Source organism: Anopheles funestus, chromosome X (genome assembly GCF_943734845.2).
Source record: "Anopheles funestus chromosome X, idAnoFuneDA-416_04, whole genome shotgun sequence".
NCBI classification, from domain to species: Eukaryota; Metazoa; Arthropoda; class Insecta; order Diptera; family Culicidae; genus Anopheles; species Anopheles funestus.
In genome coordinates this window covers 13,206,135-13,229,467 of record NC_064597.1, presented here as the reverse complement: position 1 = coordinate 13,229,467, position 23,333 = coordinate 13,206,135, and the positions used below count along the sequence as shown (strand labels likewise).

At 43.9% G+C, this 23,333-nt stretch overlaps 1 protein-coding gene across 2 annotated transcripts in view; it reads right to left on the bottom strand.

Annotated features, from left to right (window-relative positions):
• Window positions 1–5,096: 5,096 nt before the first annotated feature.
• LOC125767943 (nascent polypeptide-associated complex subunit alpha, muscle-specific form) overlaps window positions 5,097–23,333 on the bottom strand; it is a 100,236-nt gene continuing 81,999 nt past the window's right edge. For both annotated transcript variants that reach the window (XM_049434957.1, XM_049434946.1), the window contains 7 exons: window positions 15,532–17,642; window positions 14,663–15,453; window positions 14,206–14,576; window positions 13,116–13,148; window positions 12,593–12,884; window positions 12,401–12,527; window positions 5,097–12,164 (listed from right to left, as the gene is read on the bottom strand). In XM_049434957.1, coding sequence (XP_049290914.1) covers window positions 10,976–12,164; window positions 12,401–12,527; window positions 12,593–12,884; window positions 13,116–13,148; window positions 14,206–14,576; window positions 14,663–15,453; window positions 15,532–17,642 — 4,914 coding nt within the window. In that variant the 3' untranslated portion in view covers window positions 5,097–10,975. The remainder of the gene's footprint in view (window positions 12,165–12,400; window positions 12,528–12,592; window positions 12,885–13,115; window positions 13,149–14,205; window positions 14,577–14,662; window positions 15,454–15,531; window positions 17,643–23,333) is intronic.

The window sequence follows — 23,333 nt, the reverse complement described above, 5'->3', positions numbered from 1 at the left end:
TGAGCAATGTAGCAAAAATTTGAAATGTGATATATGTTGATGGGAATTTATTGCAATAAGTTTCTTTTCACTTAAATAGTGCTTTAAATTAAAAAAAGAATAAAAAATCAGAAAAAAATTTCAAAAAAATTTTCCACTCGAAAATTTCATAAGGCTTACCCCTTACGATTTTTTTGGGAAATTTTGCAAAAAAAATTAAATTGTTTTATTTTAATGCCAATCGGTTGCAATGAGTTTCTTTGCACTCTAATAATGCTTGAAATAAAAAAAAGAGTGGAAAATAATAAAAAAATCAAAAAATTCAAAAAAAAAATTAAAAATTTCCTCATTTTTGCACCAAGTTTTGCCTATAACTCGGTCGGTATCCAACGAATCGCCAATCTTTAACCTGTGGTCGATAGATGGCACCAATGGCTACATTTTCTTCTTGGACTGCCGTGCCCTCAGATGTCTGTGTCAGAAGTTATTCGAGGAACCAATTCCCTTACCCTGTTTGAGAAAATGTAAAGTTTTCTTCATTTTTGCACCAAATTTTGCCTATAACTCGATCGGTATCCAACGGATCGCCAAACTTTAACCTGTGGTCGATAGATGGCACCAATGGCTACATTTTCTTCTTGGACGGCCATGCCCTCAGATGTCTGTGCCAGAAGTTATTCGAGGAACCAAGTTCCTTACCCTGTTTGAGAAAATGTAAAATTTTCCTCATTTTTGAGCAATGTAGCAAAAATTTGAAATGTGATATATTTTGATGGGAATTTGTTGCAATAAGTTTCTTTTCACTTAAATAATGCTTTAAATTAAAAAAAGAATAAAAAATCAGAAAAAAATTTCACAAAATTTTTCTACTCGAAAATTTCATAAGGCTTACCCCTTACGATTTTTTTGGGAAATTTTGCAAAAAAAATTAAATTGTTTTATTTTAATGCCAATCGGTTGCAATGAGTTTCTTTGCACTCTAATAATGCTTGAAATAAAAAAAAGAGTGGAAAATAATAAAAAAATCAAAAAATTCAAAAAAAAAAATTAAAAATTTTCCTCATTTTTGCACCAAGTTTTGCCTATAACTCGGTCGGTATCCAACGAATCGCCAATCTTTAACCTGTGGTCGATAGATGGCACCAATGGCTACATTTTCTTCTTGGACTGCCATGCCCTCAGATGTCTGTGCCAGAAGTTATTCGAGGAACCAAGTCCCTTACCCTGTTTGAGAAAATGTAAAGTTTTCTTCATTTTTGCACCAAATTTTGCCTATAACTCGATCGGTATCGAACGGATTGCCAATCTTTAACCTGTGGTCGATAGATGGCACCAATGGCTACATTTTCTTCTTGGACGGCCATGCTCTCGGATGTCTGTGCAAGAAGTTATTCGAAGAACCAAGTTCCATACCCTGTTTGAGAAATTGAAAAAAAATCCGCATTTTTGAGCAATGTAGCAAAAATTTGAAATGTGATATATTTTGATGGGAATTTGTTGCAATAAGTTTCTTTTCACTTAAATAATGCTTTAAATTAAAAAAAGAATAAAAAATCAGAAAAAAATTTCAAAAAAATTTTCCACTCGAAAATTTCATAAGGCTTACCCATTACGATTTTTTTGGGAAATTTTGCAAAAAAAATTAAATTGTTTTATGTTAATGCTAATCGGTTGCAATGAGTTTCTTTGCACTCTAATAATGCTTGAAATAAAAAAAAGAGTGGAAAATAATAAAAAAAATAAAAAAATTCAAAAAAAAAATTAAAAATTTTTCTCATTTTTGCACCAAGTTTTGCCTATAACTCGGTCGGTATCCAACGAATCGCCAATCTTTAACCTATGGTCGATAGATGGCACCAATGGCTACATTTTCTTCTTTGACTGCCATGCCCTCAGATGTCTGTGCCAGAAGTTATTCGAGGAACCAAGTCCCTTACCCTGTTTGAGAAAATGTAAAGTTTTCTTCATTTTTGCACCAAATTTTGCCTATAACTCGATCGGTATCGAACGGATTGCCAATCTTTAACCTGTGGTCGATAGATGGCACCAATGGCTACATTTTCTTCTTGGACGGCCATGCTCTCGGATGTCTGTGCCAGAAGTTATTCGAAGAACCAAGTTCCATACCCTGTTTGGGAAATTGAAAAAAAATCCGCATTTTTGAGCAATGTAGCAAAAATTTGAAATGTGATATATTTTGATGGGAATTTGTTGCAATAAGTTTCTTTTCACTTAAATAATGCTTTAAATTAAAAAAAGAATAAAAAATCAGAAAAAAATTTCAAAAAAATTTTCCACTCGAAAATTTTATAAGGCTTACCCCTTACGATTTTTTTGGGAAATTTTGCAAAAAAAATTAAATTGTTTTATTTTAATGCCAATCGGTTGCAATGAGTTTCTTTGCACTCTAATAATGCTTGAAATAAAAAAAAGAGTGGAAAATATTAAAAAAATCAAAAAATTCAAAAAAAAAAATTAAAAATTTTCCTCATTTTTGCACCAAGTTTTGCCTATAACTCGGTCGGTATCCAACGAATCGCCAATCTTTAAACTGTGGTCGATAGATGGCACCAATGGCTACATTTTCTTCTTGGACTGCCATGCCCTCAGATGTCTGTGCCAGAAGTTATTCGAGGAACCAAGTCCCTTACCCTGTTTGAGAAAATGTAAAGTTTTCTTCATTTTTGCACCAAATTTTGCCTATAACTCGATCGGTATCCAACGGATCGCCAAACTTTAACCTGTGGTCGATAGATGGCACCAATGGCTACATTTTCTTCTTGGACTGCCATGCCCTCAGATGTCTGTGCCAGAAGTTATTCGAGGAACCAAGTTCCTTACCCTGTTTGAGAAAATGTAAAATTTTCCTCATTTTTGAGCAATGTAGCAAAAATTTGAAATGTGATATATGTTGATGGGAATTTATTGCAATAAGTTTCTTTTCACTTAAATAGTGCTTTAAATTAAAAAAAGAATAAAAAATCAGAAAAAAATTTCAAAAAAATTTTCCACTCGAAAATTTCATAAGGCTTACCCCTTACGATTTTTTTGGGAAATTTTGCAAAAAAAAATTAAATTGTTTTATTTTAATGCCAATGGGTTGCAATGAGTTTCTTTGCACTCTAATAATGCTTGAAATAAAAAAAAGAGTGGAAAATAATAAAAAAATCAAAAAATTCAAAAAAAAAAATTAAAAATTTCCTCATTTTTGCACCAAGTTTTGCCTATAACTCGGTCGGTATCCAACGAATCGCCAATCTTTAACCTGTGGTCGATAGATGGCACCAATGGCTACATTTTCTTCTTGGACGGCCATGCCCTCAGATGTCTGTGCCAGAAGTTATTCGAGGAACCAAGTTCCTTACCCTGTTTGAGAAAATTTAAAATTTTCCTCATTTTTGAGCAATGTAGCAAAAATTTGAAATGTGATATATGTTGATGGGAATTTATTGCAATAAGTTTCTTTTCACTTAAATAGTGCTTTAAATTAAAAAAAGAATAAAAAATCAGAAAAAAATTTCAAAAAAATTTTCCACTCGAAAATTTCATAAGGCTTACCCCTTACGATTTTTTTGGGAAATTTTGCAAAAAAAATCAAATTGATTTATTTTAATGCCAATGGGTTGCAATGAGTTTCTTTTCACTCAAATAATGCCTGAAATAAAAAAAAGAGTGGAAAATAATAAAAAAATCAAAAAATTCAAAAAAAAAATTAAAAATTTTCCTCATTTTTGCACCAAATTTTGCCTATAACTCGGTCGGTATCCAACGAATTGCCAATCTTTAACCTGTGGTCGATAGATGGCACCAATGGCTACATTTTCTTCTTGGACGGCCATGCCCTCAGATGTCTGTGCCAGAAGTTATACGAGGAACCAAGTCCCTTACCCTGTTTGAGAAAATGTAAAGTTTTCTTCATTTTTGCACAAAGTTTTGCCTATAACTCGGTCGGTATCCAACGAATCGCCAATCTTTAACCTGTGGTCGATAGATGGCACCAATGGCTACATTTTCTTCTTGGACGGCCATGCCCTCAGATGTCTGTGCCAGAAGTTATTCGAGGAACCAAGTCCCTTACCCTGTTTGAGAAAATGTAAAGTTTTCCTCATTTTTGCTCCAAATTTTGCCTATAACTCGGTCGGTATCCAACGGATCGCCAAACTTTAACCTGTGGTCGATAGATGGCACCAATGGCTACATTTTCTTCTTGGACAGCCATGCCCTTAGATGTCTGTGCCAGAAGTTATTCGAAGAACCAAGTTCCTTACCCTGTTTGAGAAAATGTAAAATTTTCCTCATTTTTGAGCAATGTAGCAAAAATTTGAAATGTGATATATGTTGATGGGAATTTGTTGCAATAAGTTTCTTTTCACTTAAATAATGCTTTAAATTAAAAAAAGAATAAAAAATCAGAAAAAAATTTCAAAAAAATTTTCTACTCGAAAATTTCATAAGGCTTACCCCTTACGATTTTTTTGGGAAATTTTGCAAAAAAAATTAAATTGATTTATTTTAATGCCAATTGGTTCAAATAAGTTTCTTTTCACTCAAATAATGCTTTAAATTGAAAAAGATTGAAAAATTGTAAAAAAATAACAAAAAAATCTATAAAATTGCCTCTCCTAGGCTCATTTTTGCACCAAGTTTTGCCTATAACTCGGTCGGTATCCAACGTATCGCCAATCTTTATCCTGTGGTCGATAGATGGCACCAATGGCTACATTTTCTTCTTGGACTGCCATGCCATCAGATGTCTGTGCCAGAAGTTATTCGAGGAACCAAGTTCCATACCCGGTTTGAGAAAATGTAAAATTGTCCTCATTTTTGAGCAAAGTAACAAAATTTATAAATGTGATATATTTGAATGCGAATTTGTTGCAATAAGTTTCTTTTCACTCAAATAATGCTTTAAATAAAAAAAAGAATAAAAAATTATAACTATCTCACTCGCAAACTCGTGGTATGATCGTTTATGTTAGTTTTATATAAATAGATAACAAAGTAAGAGAATAAATATTTCGAAACAATATATAATACATAAAAATTCAAACATATTAAAACAGTACAGTATTCACGGTCATCAGTAAATATAAAATGTTGATCAATGCAGCCAGAAGTTCGTTTTTGATAATTTTTCAAATATTTTATTTTCTTCTGCTTTCCTGCACCCCACTTTACTTACTTTTTTTCTCTGCTTCCGTTTTACGTTTCTTCCATCCTTTCGCATCACCATTGTAGTGTGTTTTTCTTTTACTTTCGTTTTCCTACACACATACACAAACGCGCGTGCACACAGAGCGCACACAAACGCCACAAATACACTTTCGTCACTACTCCAAAAATGATGTAACAATATGTTGCAAACATTTTGTATGCTAACCTTGTATGCTTCACTGTTTTCATCTCTTATTTGCATGTGTCTCGTTCGATTCTATTGGACCGTATAAAATGTTAAGCCGTTTCCATCCTGCGGCTTTATTTATTGCCTTCTCTACTGTTCGACCGGGTTTAAAGCAATAAACACCACCAAAAACTCCAATGTATCATGGCTAAATACGTGGGCATGTGTACGCACGCGTTTGTGTATAAAATAACTTCTTCTACTGCTTCAATACGATGATCCTCGTTTGTTCATTTTGTTTGTTCATTTTGCTGCATTCGTCGCCCTCCTTTTTTTTTGCACGAAAATGGCGAAATTGCATCACTGTGTTTTTGTTTTTAATCTCTTTCTAATTTAATCACACCGCTTTTCTATTCTTATCGCTCTAAATAACGTTTTTTTTGCGAATCGCTACACAGATTCGACTGCTTAATTCGTGTGTGTGATTTTTTGCGCCAGTGTGTTGTGTGTTTGTTTACTTTCTACCACATTTTAGCTTTTCTTATCGCCTGTATGCCACCTGATTTATCCAGGTGGCGATCTGTGTTTTACGTCTCATTTTTGCCTTCTCTTCCACTATACAATAGTATGTACTTTTTTGCCTTTAAAGGAGATTGTGAGGAAATTGGTGTGGTTTAAGGGGATGTGTTTTTTTTCTTTTCTCTCCTTTCTGTTTGGTTGTAATCGTAAATCGTCTCCAGATCTCGCTTAAACGCTTTTTAGAACGAAAGCACATTAATATATTACTCTCTGTCTTCCTTATCCGCCACAGGCTTGTCCGATTCTAAATCTTTATCATCTTCCCCGCTTGTCTTAACTGCCTTGCTCGTCCTTCTTTTATTCTGCTTTAAAAGAGGTTTAAATAAATCCTCTTTGCTGGGGAATTTTCTCATATCATTTATAGTCACAATCTAGATTTGTTAAATTACTTTTTCGTCTTCGTTCGACTGTTTTCTCCTTTTTATCGAAATCGCGTATATCGCATGTGTGCGTGTTTTATACGTTTTTTCTTCATCTTCTAGTTGTTGTTTTACCACTACTAGTATCGCTTCGCTTTGGTCTTCCTATGCGCGTGTTGTGTGTTTGGTTTCATTATTCATTATTTTACATTTTCATTTTTTCCCACGCCACGCTTTAATTTTTTTTCTTGTTGTTGTCTGTTTTGCAATAATCTTACTTAACATTAATGCTTGTGTTTCTGTTTCATTCTTCATCCAGCCGCACAACGTGCCGTTCCCGCTTCAAACCACCAAACCACCTGCTACTTTAATAAAGTCCTACATGCTACGGTATATGTTTTTGCGCTGTATTTTTTAAATCTTTTTGTTTTTTTTCTCGTTAGTTTTGCTCTTTCTACGATACGTTTTGCTCTTGGCTGTGTGTTTCGCACATCAGCTCCCTCTTTCAACGCTTCTGTTTGCTTATATACGCTTGCTAAATGTTTCCTCTGTATTATTTTGTTGTGTTCATTCATTTCGCTAGCTGCACTTAGTCGCACCGTTTTCCTAATTTAAATAGGTACACCTATTTATCCACCTACCCACACACACATACAGGGTTTCAGTCCGGGTTGTGCTCTTGCTCATTCCTGTTTTGGCCTCGCAAGCGCGCCAATAAAACCAAGGCGTCCTAATTTTGCACATCTGTTTTTCTTCCCTCCCTAGAGCAGTGTGTGGCTTGCATTCGATCACGGTTTGTCTCTCTGTTTTGCTTGCATGTAAAGGGGGTTTGAAACTTTACTTTTCTGTATGTGTAGTTTTTTTGATTAGTTTTCCACCACCGCGCTGCATTCTCGTACCCTAAAACCTTTCTACTTGGTAGAGTAAGGATCCGACAATTGCTTAGTAACATTTGCTCCGGTTCGTCGCTTGTTCTTTCCCCGTTTTTTTTTTGTTTGGCGAGGTGTAATGACGCGCCCGCGTGAATGTGTTTACTACACTACTACAATCTTTCAGCGGATTTCGTCTTATTGCCTCACTTTATCACGTTATTGCTCTATATTGCCCGGACAGGGATATCCTCGCATTTTCCTTACCCGAAAGCCGTAGAAGGTTAACACACGCACATACACGGTACGGAGCTGAACATTCAATCAGAGCACCCAGTGAATGGAACGGAATCAGGATTAGAAACAGCCCAGCCATCTTGTTTTTTGCCATCCGCCGCCCTTAACCGGTAATCATCTCTACTCAACTACACGAATATTGGATGAACAGCTAAAATATAAAATAATAAAAGAAAATTAATAATAAAATAAAATAAAATAAATAAGTTTACGCTGTAAATAAAAAAATATACTTCATAAAAAAGAACAAAAAAAAACTCAACAAAACTAATGCTCAATGATTCGAATATACTTTGTTTCTTTTATTTTATTTTTATGTAAAATGTGTGTTCTGTACTGTGTGTTTGGATTTTGTTTTGTGTTTTTCTTTTCTTCTTTAATTTATGTGTGTGAGTGAGTGTTTTGACTTTGTTTCTTCTATTACCTTCCGGTGTAAGAGACATGTTTTGTTTTTGTGTATGTTTTCGTCTTGTTAACTGCTTTTACTTTAATTGTTTTTGCAATTTTAAAATAGTGTATCTGTTTTTGTGTATCTGTGTGTGGTTGTGATTGAGCACTTCCGCTTCGTGTCACACTACTACATCTCATCCATCATTCCGTATAAACTCAACTACGCAAATATCTCTAGAAGCGAAACCTGTCGGAGATTTCCAATTCTCTAAGGGCTTCCGCAGCCTTATGCTGCTTATCCCATCCCTTTTTCCCTCGCTTCACTAATCCCAACCCTCCCGCGCTAACGCGCTAGTAACACTTCCCAAAAAGAACAAAAAAAAAAAAGAAAACTAAAAAGAGAAAAGATCAATTTTACTTCGACTCGTCTTCGATTACGTATGTAGAGCTTTCTTATACATACTCCTGCTCGACACGCTTTCAGCACATTCGCATCCTTAATCTCAGCGCTGTTGTATTACTTATAAATTGTTTCGCGTTTTGAGCGCTCCACGACGTTTATAGGCAAAACTATTTACCTTGCGTTTGTGTTTTGTTTATACAATTTAAAAAAACTGACTATCGAATAAATAATATTTAATTATATTTAAAACGAAATATAATTAAATTAAGCTAACTCTATGCACGGCCACCGATAATTACCATCCCCCCCCCTCCCCACTTCTCCCTCCTCCTTCTCGCGCCCTTTCCCGTTTCCCAAACTCTCTCGAAATGCGCCATCTTAAGGGCAATTGGTTCACACTTTTCCGCATAATCTACTTATGCATAATGTATAATGTAGCTACCTTGTGAGAAGCTTTCTTATCGCTTTTGTTAGAAGCTATCTTTCATATTCTTCTACACCGGGGGGGTTTTCTCTCTCTCTCTCTCTATCTGTGTGTATATTGGTTTTAGATCCCCTTTTTCTAATCGGTCTACACAGTATTAGGTTTCGCGCTTGATGAATTTCCCTTGATTTACGCTAAGGTTCTAAAAAAACCCCAACCTAACCGATTGCCTTTAAAGCAAAACAATTTGCTTAATGCCAAACATGACCCATGCTAGACCATGCGAGGGGCTTCACATTTGCCTCTACTAAACTGATGTGGTGACTAATGTATATACCAGAAAAATCAGTCCACGATTCGGCTATGCCAACCGGGACTGGTCCTGCGCCTTAGTGGCACCCATCAAGTGGTCTTCACTCTTCCCCCGTAGGATAATGACCGAAGCACGTACATTAACGTGTCGTTGTACAACCATAGCTCTCTCTTTCTCTTTTTCGCATAGATATAGCAGTCTGGTATTAAACCTAGAGCACGAACAAGACCAGATCAGCGTCAGTCCAGATGATAGACGAGAAAATTAAGATGCAAAAACAATCCTCCGTCTCGATCGATAATAAATGCATTAAGTTCGTGTTCAACACAACAACGAGAGAGATGGAGGAACGAAAAAAAAAACATCCTATGTCGTCAAATTAACTATCCTTGTTTTGAGTATCCTTTTAAGTAAACAAAAAAATAAACATCTTCCTTCCTCGCTTCCGTTTTGGCCTAACCTGACTGGCCGCAGCCGCCAGTCCATTTAGCTAGTTGTGTTGAGTATGTGTATATGAATTCGTTTTGATTTCAATTGCCTGGGCCTGCGTGCCTGTGTATTATATTGCAGGTTTGCTTTTCCTCCCATTTTTTATGTGTATGTGTGTGCGGTTTTTCTTTTTGGCATACTTTGGAATGTGGTGCTGTGGATGAGGAGAGAAATGATCACGGAAAACAAGGAGTCGGAGAAGGAAAATGGATGAACGGAGTTTAGAAGAACAGGAGAGAAGAAAAGAGTGACATGGACACAAGGCCTGCTTGTGCTGTGTCCCTTTTTTTTGTTCCGACCTGAAATTTCCGATTTCTGCTGCGTTTAATGATTTACTAATCAAAGTTTTCCTCACTTTTTGGAGCAACATATTTAGCACATCCAGATATAGACCGATTGAACGATTGCCCTGTGTGGCTTATTTACAATTACGGTATAATAAAATTAACTAATCAAGATGCCGGATTGACAAAACGAAACACGTTTTGCCCGTTCTGTAAAACCTATTTGTTTGTGCGCATTCGTCGTTCTCGCCGGTGTTTGTTTATCCACTTGCATACCGTGTTTTTTTGTTTTGTTTGTTTGCTATAAAGCAAAGAAAGCTTTCCAAGTTCTTTGTCATTATTACGGCAGAATTGGCTGTGCTGTTTCGAACCCTTTTAGTGGTACATGAATTGATGAATAGTAAGATGTCTATTAGTCCAAAATAATATTTAAAAAAAACAACTACGAGACGCACTAAAGCCAACAGCGAAAGCTGTCTATTTGTGTGTTTGTTTTTTTTCCTCTTCTTCGCTTCTTTCTATGTTCAAACCATTCTCCTTTCGCAGGTGCTCTGATCAGTTTGCTGTATTCATTCTGCTCGTTATTGCTGATAATCTCCCGCGTAGTGGCGCCTTCGCGTTCCTCTCGGGTCAGTCTTTCTAGTCCCCGGCTCTTTTGCAACAGCAGCAGTGTTTCGTTCCGGTTCGGTTTTGATACATCTCATTATTACGTTGTCTACTACTTCTGGAGAGGCTCTCTCTATTGTGTAGTTTTCAGGGAAAAGGGTGGTACGTTTAGAGCGTATGGTCCCAGGGTTCAAATTGGAAAACTAAGTAGATAGATCCTAGTTTAGGGCAGAGAAATTGGGCTTTCAGATCACCAAAATCAAAACAAAAACTTTGAAAGTAATTGCAAGATTGCTATTATGCTTGAGCTCTCTCTTTCTCTCTCACACTATTTCTCTCTCTCTCGCTCTCTCTTTCTTTCCTTTCCTATCTCGATTTCTTCACGCGTTTCGGTTGCTTGCACTATTGCTCGTCAGTTGTAGGGGGACTGTGTTACGTTGTATTGCAGGAAGTTGGAAGCCACTCACAGTCTGCTTCCCTTTTCGGGTTGACCTATCCACGTTAATCGTACGGCATGCTGCTTTCACGTTTCTGCAACTAGTCATCATCCACGATCACAATCAATGGCGTCGTTACGGCTGAGGGATGGGGGCCACCGTTGCCGACACCGACTGCCACCAACGAGCCGCCGCCCACCGACTATCATCGGGATTGGCAGGTGTCTTCCTTTTTGTGCATATCGATCGATGCGGGCAGTGCCGTAGATACGGACGTCGGTGGTAAACCGGCAGAGGACGGTGGTGGTCCTCCTCCACCACCACCACCGGGCGTACCACCCATTACACCTGGTCCGTTGGTGGGTGTGGAGGAACCGTGTGCCTTTAGGGAACCGGGTGGTCCACCGGTCGCACCGGGCGTACCGGACCCAGGCGGATGTCCTATGGGTGGACCTCCTCCTCCTCCCCCACTTCCTCCAGTACCGCCACCGCTACCGGGTGGTAGACGATGGTGCGATTGTGGTGGTGGTGGTTGCTGTTGTTGAGGTGGTTGCTGTGGTGGTGGGACCGGGCTCGGTTCCTTGCCCCGGAAGTGCACCGCCGTTTGGGCGGCATACAGCAGAGACGCCTTTGCTTCCTCTGCCCGGTACGCATCCATGAGCGGGTTGTAGCGCAGTGAATGGTGCAACGGGTCGAGCCGATAGTCCCGGAACGGATCCGGTCCCCAGGATCCGTGGGGTGGGAAATGCGTCGGTAGCCCCATCGACGGGGGCAGCATCGAGCGAGACAGATGACCGCCGGGTAGCATGTGGGCAGCCGGATGCCGGCCGGCCATATAATGGTGCGGCATCATCGACGGATGATAGCGTGGATCGCTGGCAGCTGCTGCTGCTGCCGCGGCCGCATGACTACGCAACAGCAACTCATCGTCCTTTCGGGGCTCCTCCTTGATCCGGATGTCCAGTTCGGTTCCGTTCCGGAGCGGCGAACGGTCACGGTTGATGGCAAGAGCGGCCGCCGCCGCCGCCGCCTTCGTTTCCCGTTGCTGCTGGTGCAACATCCGCTCACGTTCCATCTCCCGTCGTTCCATATCACGCCGCTCCTTCTCCTTACGTTCCCGTTCCCGCTCACGTTCGCGCTCCCGCTCTCGCTCCTGCTGTTCCTTGCGGAGTTTCTCTTCTCGTTCGCGTTCGCGTTGCTTTTCACGCTCCTCCCGTTCCCGTCGTTGCCGTTCGCGTTCCCGCTCCTCACGCTCCCGTTGCCGTTCGCGCTCCTCTGCCTCACGGCGTGCGGTTTCGGCCGCTAAACCCGGGTCTTGCTTTATCGGTGGCCACGATCCACCCGCTCCGGGTTGCGGTCCAGGAGGAAAGCTACTAACGCTACGTGGTAGTGCACTAAAACATACCAAACAACAAAAAAAAACACTCAATTAGTTTCCATACTACAAGAACAATTGCAGGGAAGGTATACACCCAGAAGCTCGAAAAACAATACATATAATAGTATAATGCGTGAAAACCCGGATATCGCTGCGAACTTCTTCGCTTAATTGAAATGAAAAAACAAATGAAAGATTTCCGAACATGCAAACTGTATATCTTCCCGTTTCGTATTGTCGAGTCGGACTCACTTGCGCCACGGATCGTGTAGCGAGCCCGGGATTTGCGTTCCCATCGGTATGTCCCGCGAGAAGGGTGATAGGCCGCTGAATGGTGAACCACCGTACGGTGAGGCATACCGCCCAAATGGTGAAACACCTGCAAATGCAAAACAAAACGGTCAGTGAACAGTTGAACATCACGTACCAGGATGTGACACATACCTATGTGACTAGCCGGGGAGCTCATGAAGCTGGGCGGCAACGGTGTTGACTCGTATGGACCCGGTCGCCCGGGAAGGCCTCCTGGTGGGAAGGTGGATGACGGCAGATCGTGCGGACGTACGAGCCCTGCTGCAGCAGCAGCGGCCGCCGACGGTGGATACATGTGCGACGGTGGCCGCAACATCTCCGAAGCCGTCTTAATGGAGGCCGCCTTATCCGGGTTCTGTTTTGCCTGATGGTGATAAATTTCCCATGCAATACGCACATGCATTGCGTTCCACTTTCCAGTTTTCTAAAAAGGGGAAGATAAAATAATGGGAGAGGATATCATTAGCTAACAAATTCACTACTAGTTCTACACCTCATATTGGAATTACACATTAGATGTTGCAGGTGTCGTAAACCCTCAAAGGATACGATTGAAGATTGTAACAAAGGTTTGCGTTTTTTTGTAAAAGATGCGTACAATGGCAATGTTAAGGATGCTGATGATGATAATGTTGGTGATAAATGGTGATCTTACCTTTTTGTTCGGGTCGACCGGTGGCGTCTGTTGCTGCTGGTTATGAACAGTGTTGGTGGATGAGGGTTTTTTTTATTGTGGTAGATGATGATGTAACGGAAATTGGTACACGACGTGAAAAGAAAAAGCCGTATATGAGTAAAAGCGTATGGCGAAATGAGAAAATTGGGGGAAAACAAATTGAAAAAATCTAGCTACTAAGAATAACGGGAGTGGTGACGTATACTAACGTGTACATTTAGTAAAGCATGGACTAATTTTAATGGTGACTTTATATACGATTATACCTGCCGTTTGGTATTGAAACCGCAAAGACTGTGTTGCGTACAAACAAAATTTGATTATCATTTGTTTTTGAACAATGATTCTGAAAACAGTCACAGACACAGACCGGGCACATCCCCTCCTTTGAATAATCAAATTGCATAATAGTGAAGCACGCCGTGTTTGCTAGATAAAGTCCAACCGTCGTTTATAAGCTTTCTGAAGAATAGCACGATCATCAAAATGTGAAGAAGGACACTGGTCTGGACAGATGGTCTTGACAGCCTGGAGAACTTTAAATTTCCCACACAAAAAGTTTCTAAAAGAAGCTCTTTCTGACGAACGATGAAAAGTAATGCGTTCAAGTCTCACCTGTAGATTTACTGTACACAAGTGCAGAAATTGATGACTTTATCGAGAAGTTCTACACAAAGAAACCATGGTTTCAGTTTACAACAGTCACAAACAAAATCTTTAAATAAACTATTGCCTATCTTAGGCACTTAACTAACTGCTTTGGCTTTTTCGCTATCCCAAATTAGTCCATAATTTGTAATGCATCCACTTGAAGGTATAAGATATGATAGAAATTGGATGGGCACATATAACGTGTCGTGTAAGTACACAATGATATAACCTTAGAAGCCAATTGATGGAGTTAGTATGAAGAAAACAAATAAACAGCCGTACTTTAACGTTCTTAAACATTACACCAAAAAGGAAAGTAAGCAATGAAAAATGATCAAACGGATGGAAATGGTTGTACAGGTGGACCCCTGTTCTGTCGTGATGCGTTCGAAATGGGACGCTCCAAACAGCTACGTACCTTCGGCACGAACGATTGTAGATGACTCGGTGGCACAAACTGTGTCGGTCCGCTCAATCCTGGATGCAGCAAACCTGGCGGATATCCCGGATAGGCCGGCATCCCTATCCCCGTACGGTAGAAGGGCGAATCGACAGCACCGATTTTAGGCACGTCCTTGAAGAGAGGTGGCGGAAAGAGTGTGGGTGCACCGCCGGCCGCACCGGGAAGCATCGGTTGATGCTGGTGTTGATGCAGGTGAGTGTGCTGGTGTTGATGATGATGTAGCTCCTGCCGTAGGTACGGCGGCCCAGGCGGTACCGCCGTTAATCCACTACGGTCTAGAAACCGGTTGTCTAGCTCACGCCGTAACATATCAGCCTGGTCGGATGCTGCATAAGGTACAGATATGTAACAGGGTAAGTAATTGAAGAATGACACTTTTACAACACAAATCATAAGAATGTTCCATTTGTACCTTTTGTGGAGAAGAGAGATTCAGCCGAAAATGGATGTGGATGTGTGGCGGGTGGTGGTGCTGGTTGTGGTGGTGGTCCGGCAGCACCTGCTGCGGATGAGACGGTGACGGCACTCGCTACCGACAACCCAGCCCCTGCCGGACTGGCTAGGGCAACGCTGGTCGGTGGTGGAATCGGTGTAGCGAACAGTGGTGCCGCCGGAAACGTTGACGGAGATGAGACCGCAATCGAGGTGGACGTTGAACCGGCACGATCGCTCGCTGACGGTGGTGGAGGTGTTGGACGTGCGTGATGGTGGTGTTGTTGCTGCTGCTGCTGCTGCAGATGATGGTGATGGTGGTGATGAGACCCGACCGTAGACGAGGAAGACGAGGACGAACTGTTATGTACACCGGATGAGGCCGCGGGTGAGTTCGAGTGGGATGCTATCGATACGACGGTGGGTTGCCCGGGGGCGGCTACACCCGGTGGCCACCCCGGTGGCACACCAGGTCCACCCGCACCACCGCCCGTCGACGGTACCGTCGTGGACGCGGTAGTGGAGGAGATGGAGGAGTTGGAGGCGGAAGACATGATGCTGCCTCCGATCGTCAGCGTAGTTTTAGGATAAGTGAGACTAGAAGAGACGACCGATATGGCCACCGACGGTACGCCTAGGGCAACCGAATGGGGCCCAGAACCGGTACCGAATGCTGGCAGCACTGGCGAAGCGCTTACAGCAGGTCCACCGCCACTGTACGCAGGTATTGTGGAACCGGGCGTTGAGCGCGATAAACTACTTACGTTACTACTGCAGAAAAGAGAAAGAGAAAGAGCCATGTATATTAGGTTGGGAAAGTTTAAGGGAGATGACTTTGCAGTAACTTACCTATAGCTATCTCTTTCCCTGTTCGGACTATGGCCCCGAGGCGAGTGAGGACGCGAAGAGACGATAATGTTTCCACTGCTACTACTGCTACTACTGCTGTTGCTGTTGCTGCCACCGTTGTTGTTACTGCTGGAAGAGGGTGGTTGCGGATGCCCACTAATACTGTCTGGCCCGCCAACACCACCACCACCACTACTACTGCCGTGCAGATGAGAAGGAGGACCACCGGGAGGAATAAGACCCGGGGGTGGTGGTGGTGGTCCACCCACCACCAGCGGATGATGATGGTGGCCAACGAGCAGTGGAGATATGCCCGGACCACCAGCGCCTGGATGTGTTGGTGGCAGTAGATGATGATGTGGAGGTGGTGGAGGTGGTCCACTCCCACTACCGGGTGGTGGTGGACCACCACCGAGATGCATGCCGGGGTGCGGTGGTACATGCACCGAGTGTGACCCGACAACGTCCCGGTGCGAAGGTTGGGAGGAATGCGAAGTATCGGTCGTATTCGCCGCCGGATGTAGTGTTCCAACACCGCCGGCCGACGGTGCCGTACTCGAGACGAGCGTTACGGAAGACGTACTGCTACCGGCCGCGGACGAGGCGGAAGAGGAGGACGATGACGAGGACGAACTGTTGCTCGAGCTGGAGTTAGCGTTCGGTGTGATCGGGCGCACCTTCTGCTGGGCGGCTGCTGCTGCCGCTGCTGCGGCGGCTACTGCTGCCGCTGCCTGTTGCTGTTGCTGGGCGGCCGCTATCAGTGGCGATGGGTCACGATCGGTCGGTCGACCGGCACCGGTGGGACCATTACTGGTCGGTCCCGCACCTAATGGCGGCTGCAACCGGGCATCCATCAGCCCGAGACCCATGAGCGTGTGGGGCGGCATGGGTGTGAGAGCCGGATGTAACCGGGGTGACAGATTTGGCGAGGTGACCGACGGTGGCAGGTAGGGATTGTGCTGAAAGCTACCGTACGGCGAGTAGATTGGGTAGCCCGGATAGGCCCGATAGGCCGGTGGCAAACTGCCGAGCCCATTCGCCATCATCATCGATGGATGGGCAGCGGCGGCGGCGGCTGCCGCAACGACAGCTGCCGCATGATTGCCGTTCAGCAGGGAGGCAGTGTTAGGGCCGGCTGTCGCTGACAGCGATGGCACCACGGTACCGCCACCGGGCACTGCTGGGCTGTTGGTGCGTAAACCACCCGTCGATGCTGCCGCAACAGCGGCAGCCGCCGCTACCACAGACGTGGACGACAGGGAAGCAGAGGAGGCGATGGAGGAAGAGGAGGATGACGAGGTGGCGACGGTAGTACTATCGAGCGTGGGATGCACCGCCCCACTTTGCCCGGCAGCGGTGGCAGGTGTGGCGGCTGGTGGTGTGTGCGGTACCGAGAGGGGCAGTGAGGAAGGTGCCGCACTGCCGTTACTGCTCGCACTACTGCCGACAACACCGGCGTTCGGACCGACGACACCTGCCAAACTACCGCTCAGATGATGACTGTTGGTGGCCACGGGACCTGGGCCGCCCGAACCTAAGCTATTCGATAAATTGCTAGCCGTCTGACCGGCTGACGGCGACATAAGCGTATTGGCGGTGTTACCAGCGCCCCCATTCGGTCCCGCGGTGACACCAAGAAATACTGATTTCAACGAACCACTAGCGTTGGAGGTGGACGTCGCTGGATGCTGCCCCGGTTGCTGTTGCTGCTGCGATTGCTGCTGCTGGGGTGACAAAGGTGGCTGAGATTGCAGCGGTGTTGACGGTGCCTGAATGCTACCCGCCGGAGATGAAACCGCCAGCGACTGGGCCGGAGATTGCGGTGAGCTGCTTACCAGCGGCGTCTGTTGCTTCTGGGAGGTTGATATTGCTGTCGTAACGGAGGTGGCGGCCGCCGTTGTGCTGAGCAGCAGGACACCGGCGGCCGGAATCTTGGCGGAAGCGGTCGGCAACAGCGGCTTATTGCTTATACCGGCCGTCTGCGGCGATGCGGACGGCTGTGGTGGCTGCTGTTGCGATCCTTGATGTTGCTGTTGCTGCTGTGGGGACGCTGCTGCTTGGTGGCCACCACCAATCGGTGTCAAATGCGTACCCAATGGTCCATTCGATACCTGCCGAAGATTGGATAGAGCTTATAGAGTTACTACACTGTTCAAGTGTCTAAGCTAGTGTCTATATTTACAGTAATGTAAGTCCTATGCTCACGAAACCTCGCGTCAAGTTTTTAATGAAGAACTAGCATACAAGAGATATCGTGACGATGTCCACAATACAAATATTGGTCTATTTGCCGAAAAAACACAAAGAGCGAAGTAACCAAACACTGCCAATCTTCCAAGACCCATAACCCAGAAGGCAATCGCCAAAACACCCAGTGAAGAATGTCACTGTACCACTGCAACCATGGTCGCAGCTTACCTGCAGTGGTGTTGACGTATAAGGTGGTGGTAGGCTTGGTGCTGCCGTTGCAAGTGATGGGACAGGCGGTGCCGGTTCTGCCCCCGCGGGCGATACCGATACCGGACTAGCTCTGCCACCGAGACCAAGTGGTTCAATGCCGAATAGTGATGGGAACACCGGAGTGGATTGATGAATCCACTCGGACTCCACCGTATAAAAACCTTAGTATACTCCGAAGCAATTACTCCGGATTAATCCGGATTTAACTCCCGGATATTAAGTTTAGGTTAAACTCTTTTTTATGTAAAAAAAAGATTCTTAAATAACTGAAACTTTTTGACAAATTATTAATCTCAGACCAAAGCAAAATCCTGATCTTTTGAGTCCAAGGACGAATCAGGCTAATTTGTAATTTCCTCTTACTTGCCGTTGTAGTTCTCTCGTGGAATGCGCAGTGTATGAAACACTCGGAGAATTCGGAGAATGTGTGCAAGTTTTGGTTTTGCTGTCCTTTTAATGTTCTCTATCATTCGCTCGACCTGAATGACCTGTAGAAATTGAGCAGTGTTATAGGCGTTCCCATAGCCCGTAGTCTTCATCTGCTGTTGGAAAGAATGTAGCTCACAATCGCAAGTTTGAATGATTTTAACGAAGATTAAAACAGTGCAACTGTCACACATTTGAGCATTTGTTAACCATTTAACTTAGCTCGGCGCGTGTAACATTTACCCGTGATTCCGTCTAATATGGATACCAACAGGTACGTGTTGAAACAGAAATCACCTGTTCAGTTTTAAAATAGAAGAACACGATTCTTTGGATCTGTAAACACACTGCAAATATCACCACATATTGTTTAAACGTTATTAACTTCATAATTCGTTTGTCACACACACGTACCCACACATCCGTAGGCATAAAGCACAAATAGTTTAGTCATCACTCATCTATTCTGTAAACATCAAACGTTATACCAACAAAGCAGACAACGAAAAAAAACACACAAAAACAAAACAAGAAACAGAAAATAAAACAGCCGCTTGTCACCACAAACGTATCATTAAGCAAATCATTATTTCAAACTTCCCTAACACGCTTTTAACTGGCTTGTACACCAATCTTTCCAAATGCACTTCCACACTCATCCGCGTGTCAAATCGCATTGTTAGCCGATTGGTGGTGGCGAGTGCCGGCAGCACATACATGTCAACACATGCAGCCCTGCAGGTCGATGAAGAAGCGGCGGAAAAACCGGTAAGCGTAAAATGGCAAGAAAAGTTAACGCAACGGCACAAGAATACACGTTCACTGTCTGGGGATGATGTATGATTGGAGGTGTTGGTGGTGGTCGTTGTCGTCGGCTACAAATCTTGTCCCAACAGCCGCTAGCGACACCACCGAAACCTCAACCTTCCTGCGGACCAGCGCCGAACAGTGCGCGGACAGACACAGAGAGACAGAGGAGCCAAACAAACTGGCTCTGGTTGCTCATAATTAAAACTGTCATCTGTCAGAGAGCTCGTGCTCGAACCGACTCACGGTTGAGTTTGCTGAGGGATGGAAAATTGAACGGGTTGGAAGGGACTGGTGAGACAGTGTGGCGCTCCCGGGGTCCAGTCACCTTCCCATTCGCTTTGGTTGGTTTGGAACGCGCGCGACCAGGGTGATTTGTAGCCGTGCTTGCTGATGTGTAGTGAGTTTGTTAAACATAGGCGTGAGCAACAAATTAGCTAACCACATACTACCGTCACCTCTCGACGGACAGATTGCCATCCTTTAGGTTGTGCAGGGGTGATTGTTTTTTTTTTCTTCTTTCTTTTCCTGCTGCTGTTGCTGCTACTTCTTCTTGTGTATTGCCCGTCGTACGGGTGTTGCAGTTGCAAATGAGTAGACACCATCTTTCGCCATTTATTATAACGTTCGGGTATAACCAGCTCCGGCTAAGGATACTTTATGGCTACGCATTAGGGGCAGATTAGTGTTGGAATGCCCTTGCAATCAAGGTAGAACAGTTTCGAGGATTGGGTCCGCAAGCGTTACCCTCCAATCGCGAATATCTGAGAGCTCCAGAATGAAGGCTTTACTCTAAAATTCTACGTACTTGCTTTGTTTATAATGCTGCTTTATTATTTCTTAATCCACTAGATGTTCGATGAATATGTGCATATTCAATATCAAGTTCTTAGCAGCAACGCAGCAGCAGTTGATCTCGCACATAAACACGCACCGCGACGCACTTTTAATGGGACAATCTACTAAGCTTTAAGGCACTGTTTAATAGCTCCCCTTCTTAACATATAAACGGTCATTAATTTTTGACCGAGACTGCGTGAACGCAGCCCCCAACCCCTACACATCGCAAGAGGATACGCACTGGGAGGGAAATAGGGCAAATGGTCATAAATTCCATCACGACCGGCACACGAGGGACCGTATAATCTGTGCACGACCTCTGCCGCCATTCGGTTCGGCCGAGAGCGTGTTAATCGCTCAAAAGCTAAATTATACCAATTGCGTGAAGTAATCCCCCACGGATCGTAAATTGAGATCTTAGGTATCGCTCAAGTTCGGAGATGCCAGTACCGCGCGCACACGGCACGTCCGAGACCACCGCCCGTTTAATAATTAAATTGTGCTGCTTCCCTTTCGCTGTAATGACGGCTGCTGTGTGTCTGGGTGATGTAATTTGCACCTTCCGAGATAACTGAGAAACCCGTGGCTATGATCCGGTAGTCACAGAACACCGGACTAAGCAAAACACACACACACACACACACATAAACTGGACAGATATTGCCGGAGCGGTTGTGCATGCGATACGTCATAAATCTGGTTCTGTCACTACTGCGCATTCCACAACAGGCTCTCATCTGCAGCAGACAACAGTGATAGTATCGTCGAATTACACACTCGAACGGCAAGTCTCTCATTAGGATTCACTCTGCTGATGTTCGAGACGCTCGTAAGATCACTACAAAGATTATAAACTCAAATGGGTTTACAAGAGCCCCTCTGGCTAGAAAAGCAACAAACAGTAGCGCAGCTCACATAAACAACTGCAGAAATTCTTCATTTCCTCCAGAACAGTGGGCAGTTTTTTTTCGCCCAAGCTCCAATCATGTATTTCCATATAATGCACCGGTTTTCTTCCTACCTGGTTATGCGGCACGAGACACGCCAAGCATAAAATGAAACCAGAAAAAAAGGAAAATCTCGTTGGTGTTATACGCTGGAGTTGGCTTGCACGTCGGTGGACGCTTTCTCCTCCCTCTTCTTCCATGCCTTACACGAACGATTTCTATCGTAAAACACGTTTTCATCAAGGAAGACTCCTGTTGTGTCGTTGGGAAGGTGGTTCACAACATCGTAAGAAAACTGTACAATACAATGAAGTTCAAGTGCATAAATTCCTACATCAATACTAACTTGAAGATCACTTATACGTCGAAGGAATAATTTCTGGATCTCTTAAATAGAAGCATTTTAGACAACTCTCAGAAATCTTGAATAATTTAATTTTTAGAACTTGTTCAAAACTCATGCTTCTACTACTGGAGTGAACTAACACTGCTATGGACACAAGGGTACCATCGCCATTTTACCAACTGCTCCACAAACCAGTTCTCCACAGTGATCTTTATCGCCGTTGGTTGCTCCCAATCCCATTCCGCTACTCCTACTAGATCTGCTCCCATTTTTAGTCATCGCCCAAGCGCGCAGTACACCCATTTTCGGAACGCATCGGTATCGGATTGCACGTCATGACGTCTCGGAACATTCTGCACGCACCAATTTTAAGCGCGCAGCGGTAGGCGCGCATCGATCCCGTCTCCAAATCGGGCCGTACTCCTTGCAGCTACTGCACACCCGCACGGACCTAACCTAATGGGACGCGTCCCTCGCATGATTGTGCTGGACGACCCGTGCCTCACTCAAGCAGCAAAATGGTGTAGCATACCTTCAAAGGTGATAATGGTGTCGTTGATGGTCCGGTAACGGTACAACAGGAAGTAATCTGCTTGCCTTGCTTTTGTACCTTCCCTTCCAATGCCCATCAGCGGGTTTCCTCTCTCACATATATACACAGTGCCGCAGACAACAGATATTCGCGTGTGGAGCATGTTTCCCTACATCAATCGCAACATGAAACCGGGCATGGGATTTCAAGTCATCTCCCGCAAAACATTAACCTCAATAAATGTTAAACGATTTTTGCAGAAGAGTTGAGACGCGACAGAGCGAACGATAAAGGTAGCAGCAGTTTAGAAAATTAATAACAATATCATAATAAAAACCACAAAGCACACCTACTTGAGCCGCGGCGGAGACCGCACTTGAGAGCTCCGAATATTCGGGATCATTAGCAACCCAAATTTTTTAAACACCATTATCGAGAGCGAATTATCTTCAACAGGCTCCCTGTTACGCTTGCCGCTCAGACGACATTTGTCTTCTGCAAAAATGTCTTTTTTTTATGCACAGCTTCTTTCTTTCCCTTCCTTTTATGGTCCACTACCCCCTGAGGTCCCCGTCCCCTTTCGCCTTTAAACTGGAAAAGAGTTAAAGCTTGCGTTTCTTCGGTCTCGCTTGTTTTAAGTCCAGCCAGCAGCAGGTTTTTGACATCCGACTGGTGAGGTCAGAGACCGGGCCAACCAACCGGGGCAAACAGTGGAGAAGGACACCAATTGAAATGCACAGTTTGTGCAGCATTTCTCGCCGTTTCTGGATTGGTCGCGTTTTCTATAGTTATGGTAGCTACCGAGATTCACCTTCCGGATAGCCAAATAAATAGTGCACAACATGCGCGAACCAAGTGCACCCCCGGGTCCCAGTCGCGGTGTCTTTTCACGCCTGGAGACGAATCCAATGAACAGCCCTTGGGAGCGATGTGCATGAAGCAGAGCAGGGAAGCAAAAAAAAGGGAAACGCGTGTACCTTTTATTTCGATTTTTGCACGATGACACTCGTTTTTTTCCCGGTGACTTTTGTGTTTGTATCTGTAAGCTATCTCTCCCTCTGAGGAAATTGTTTAAAAGAAAAAAAAATCGAACCAAAGAATACCAACAGACCGTAGGCGTGTATATGCGCGGCATGTTGTGCAAGATTTGCAGGAGGCCCACATCCCGTAGCACACGAAAGGTAGCACACACAAGGGTCGATATCGTGCTGGGTGCTTCTTCCTTTTTTTTCTTGCCTTATTTTATAGACATAGTGGGCTACAAGTCGGAGGTAGAAGTGAGGGGGAGGGAGGGGACGAAGTCTGTTCCAAAGAAGCATTAATCGAACGCAGGCTGGAACGCGCGTGCGATCAACATTTTTCAACCCCAATCACTGCGCCCCAGTCTGTTCCACCATCGGGACACAACGTCGAACCGACCGAAACGAGATGAGATGGGATGGGG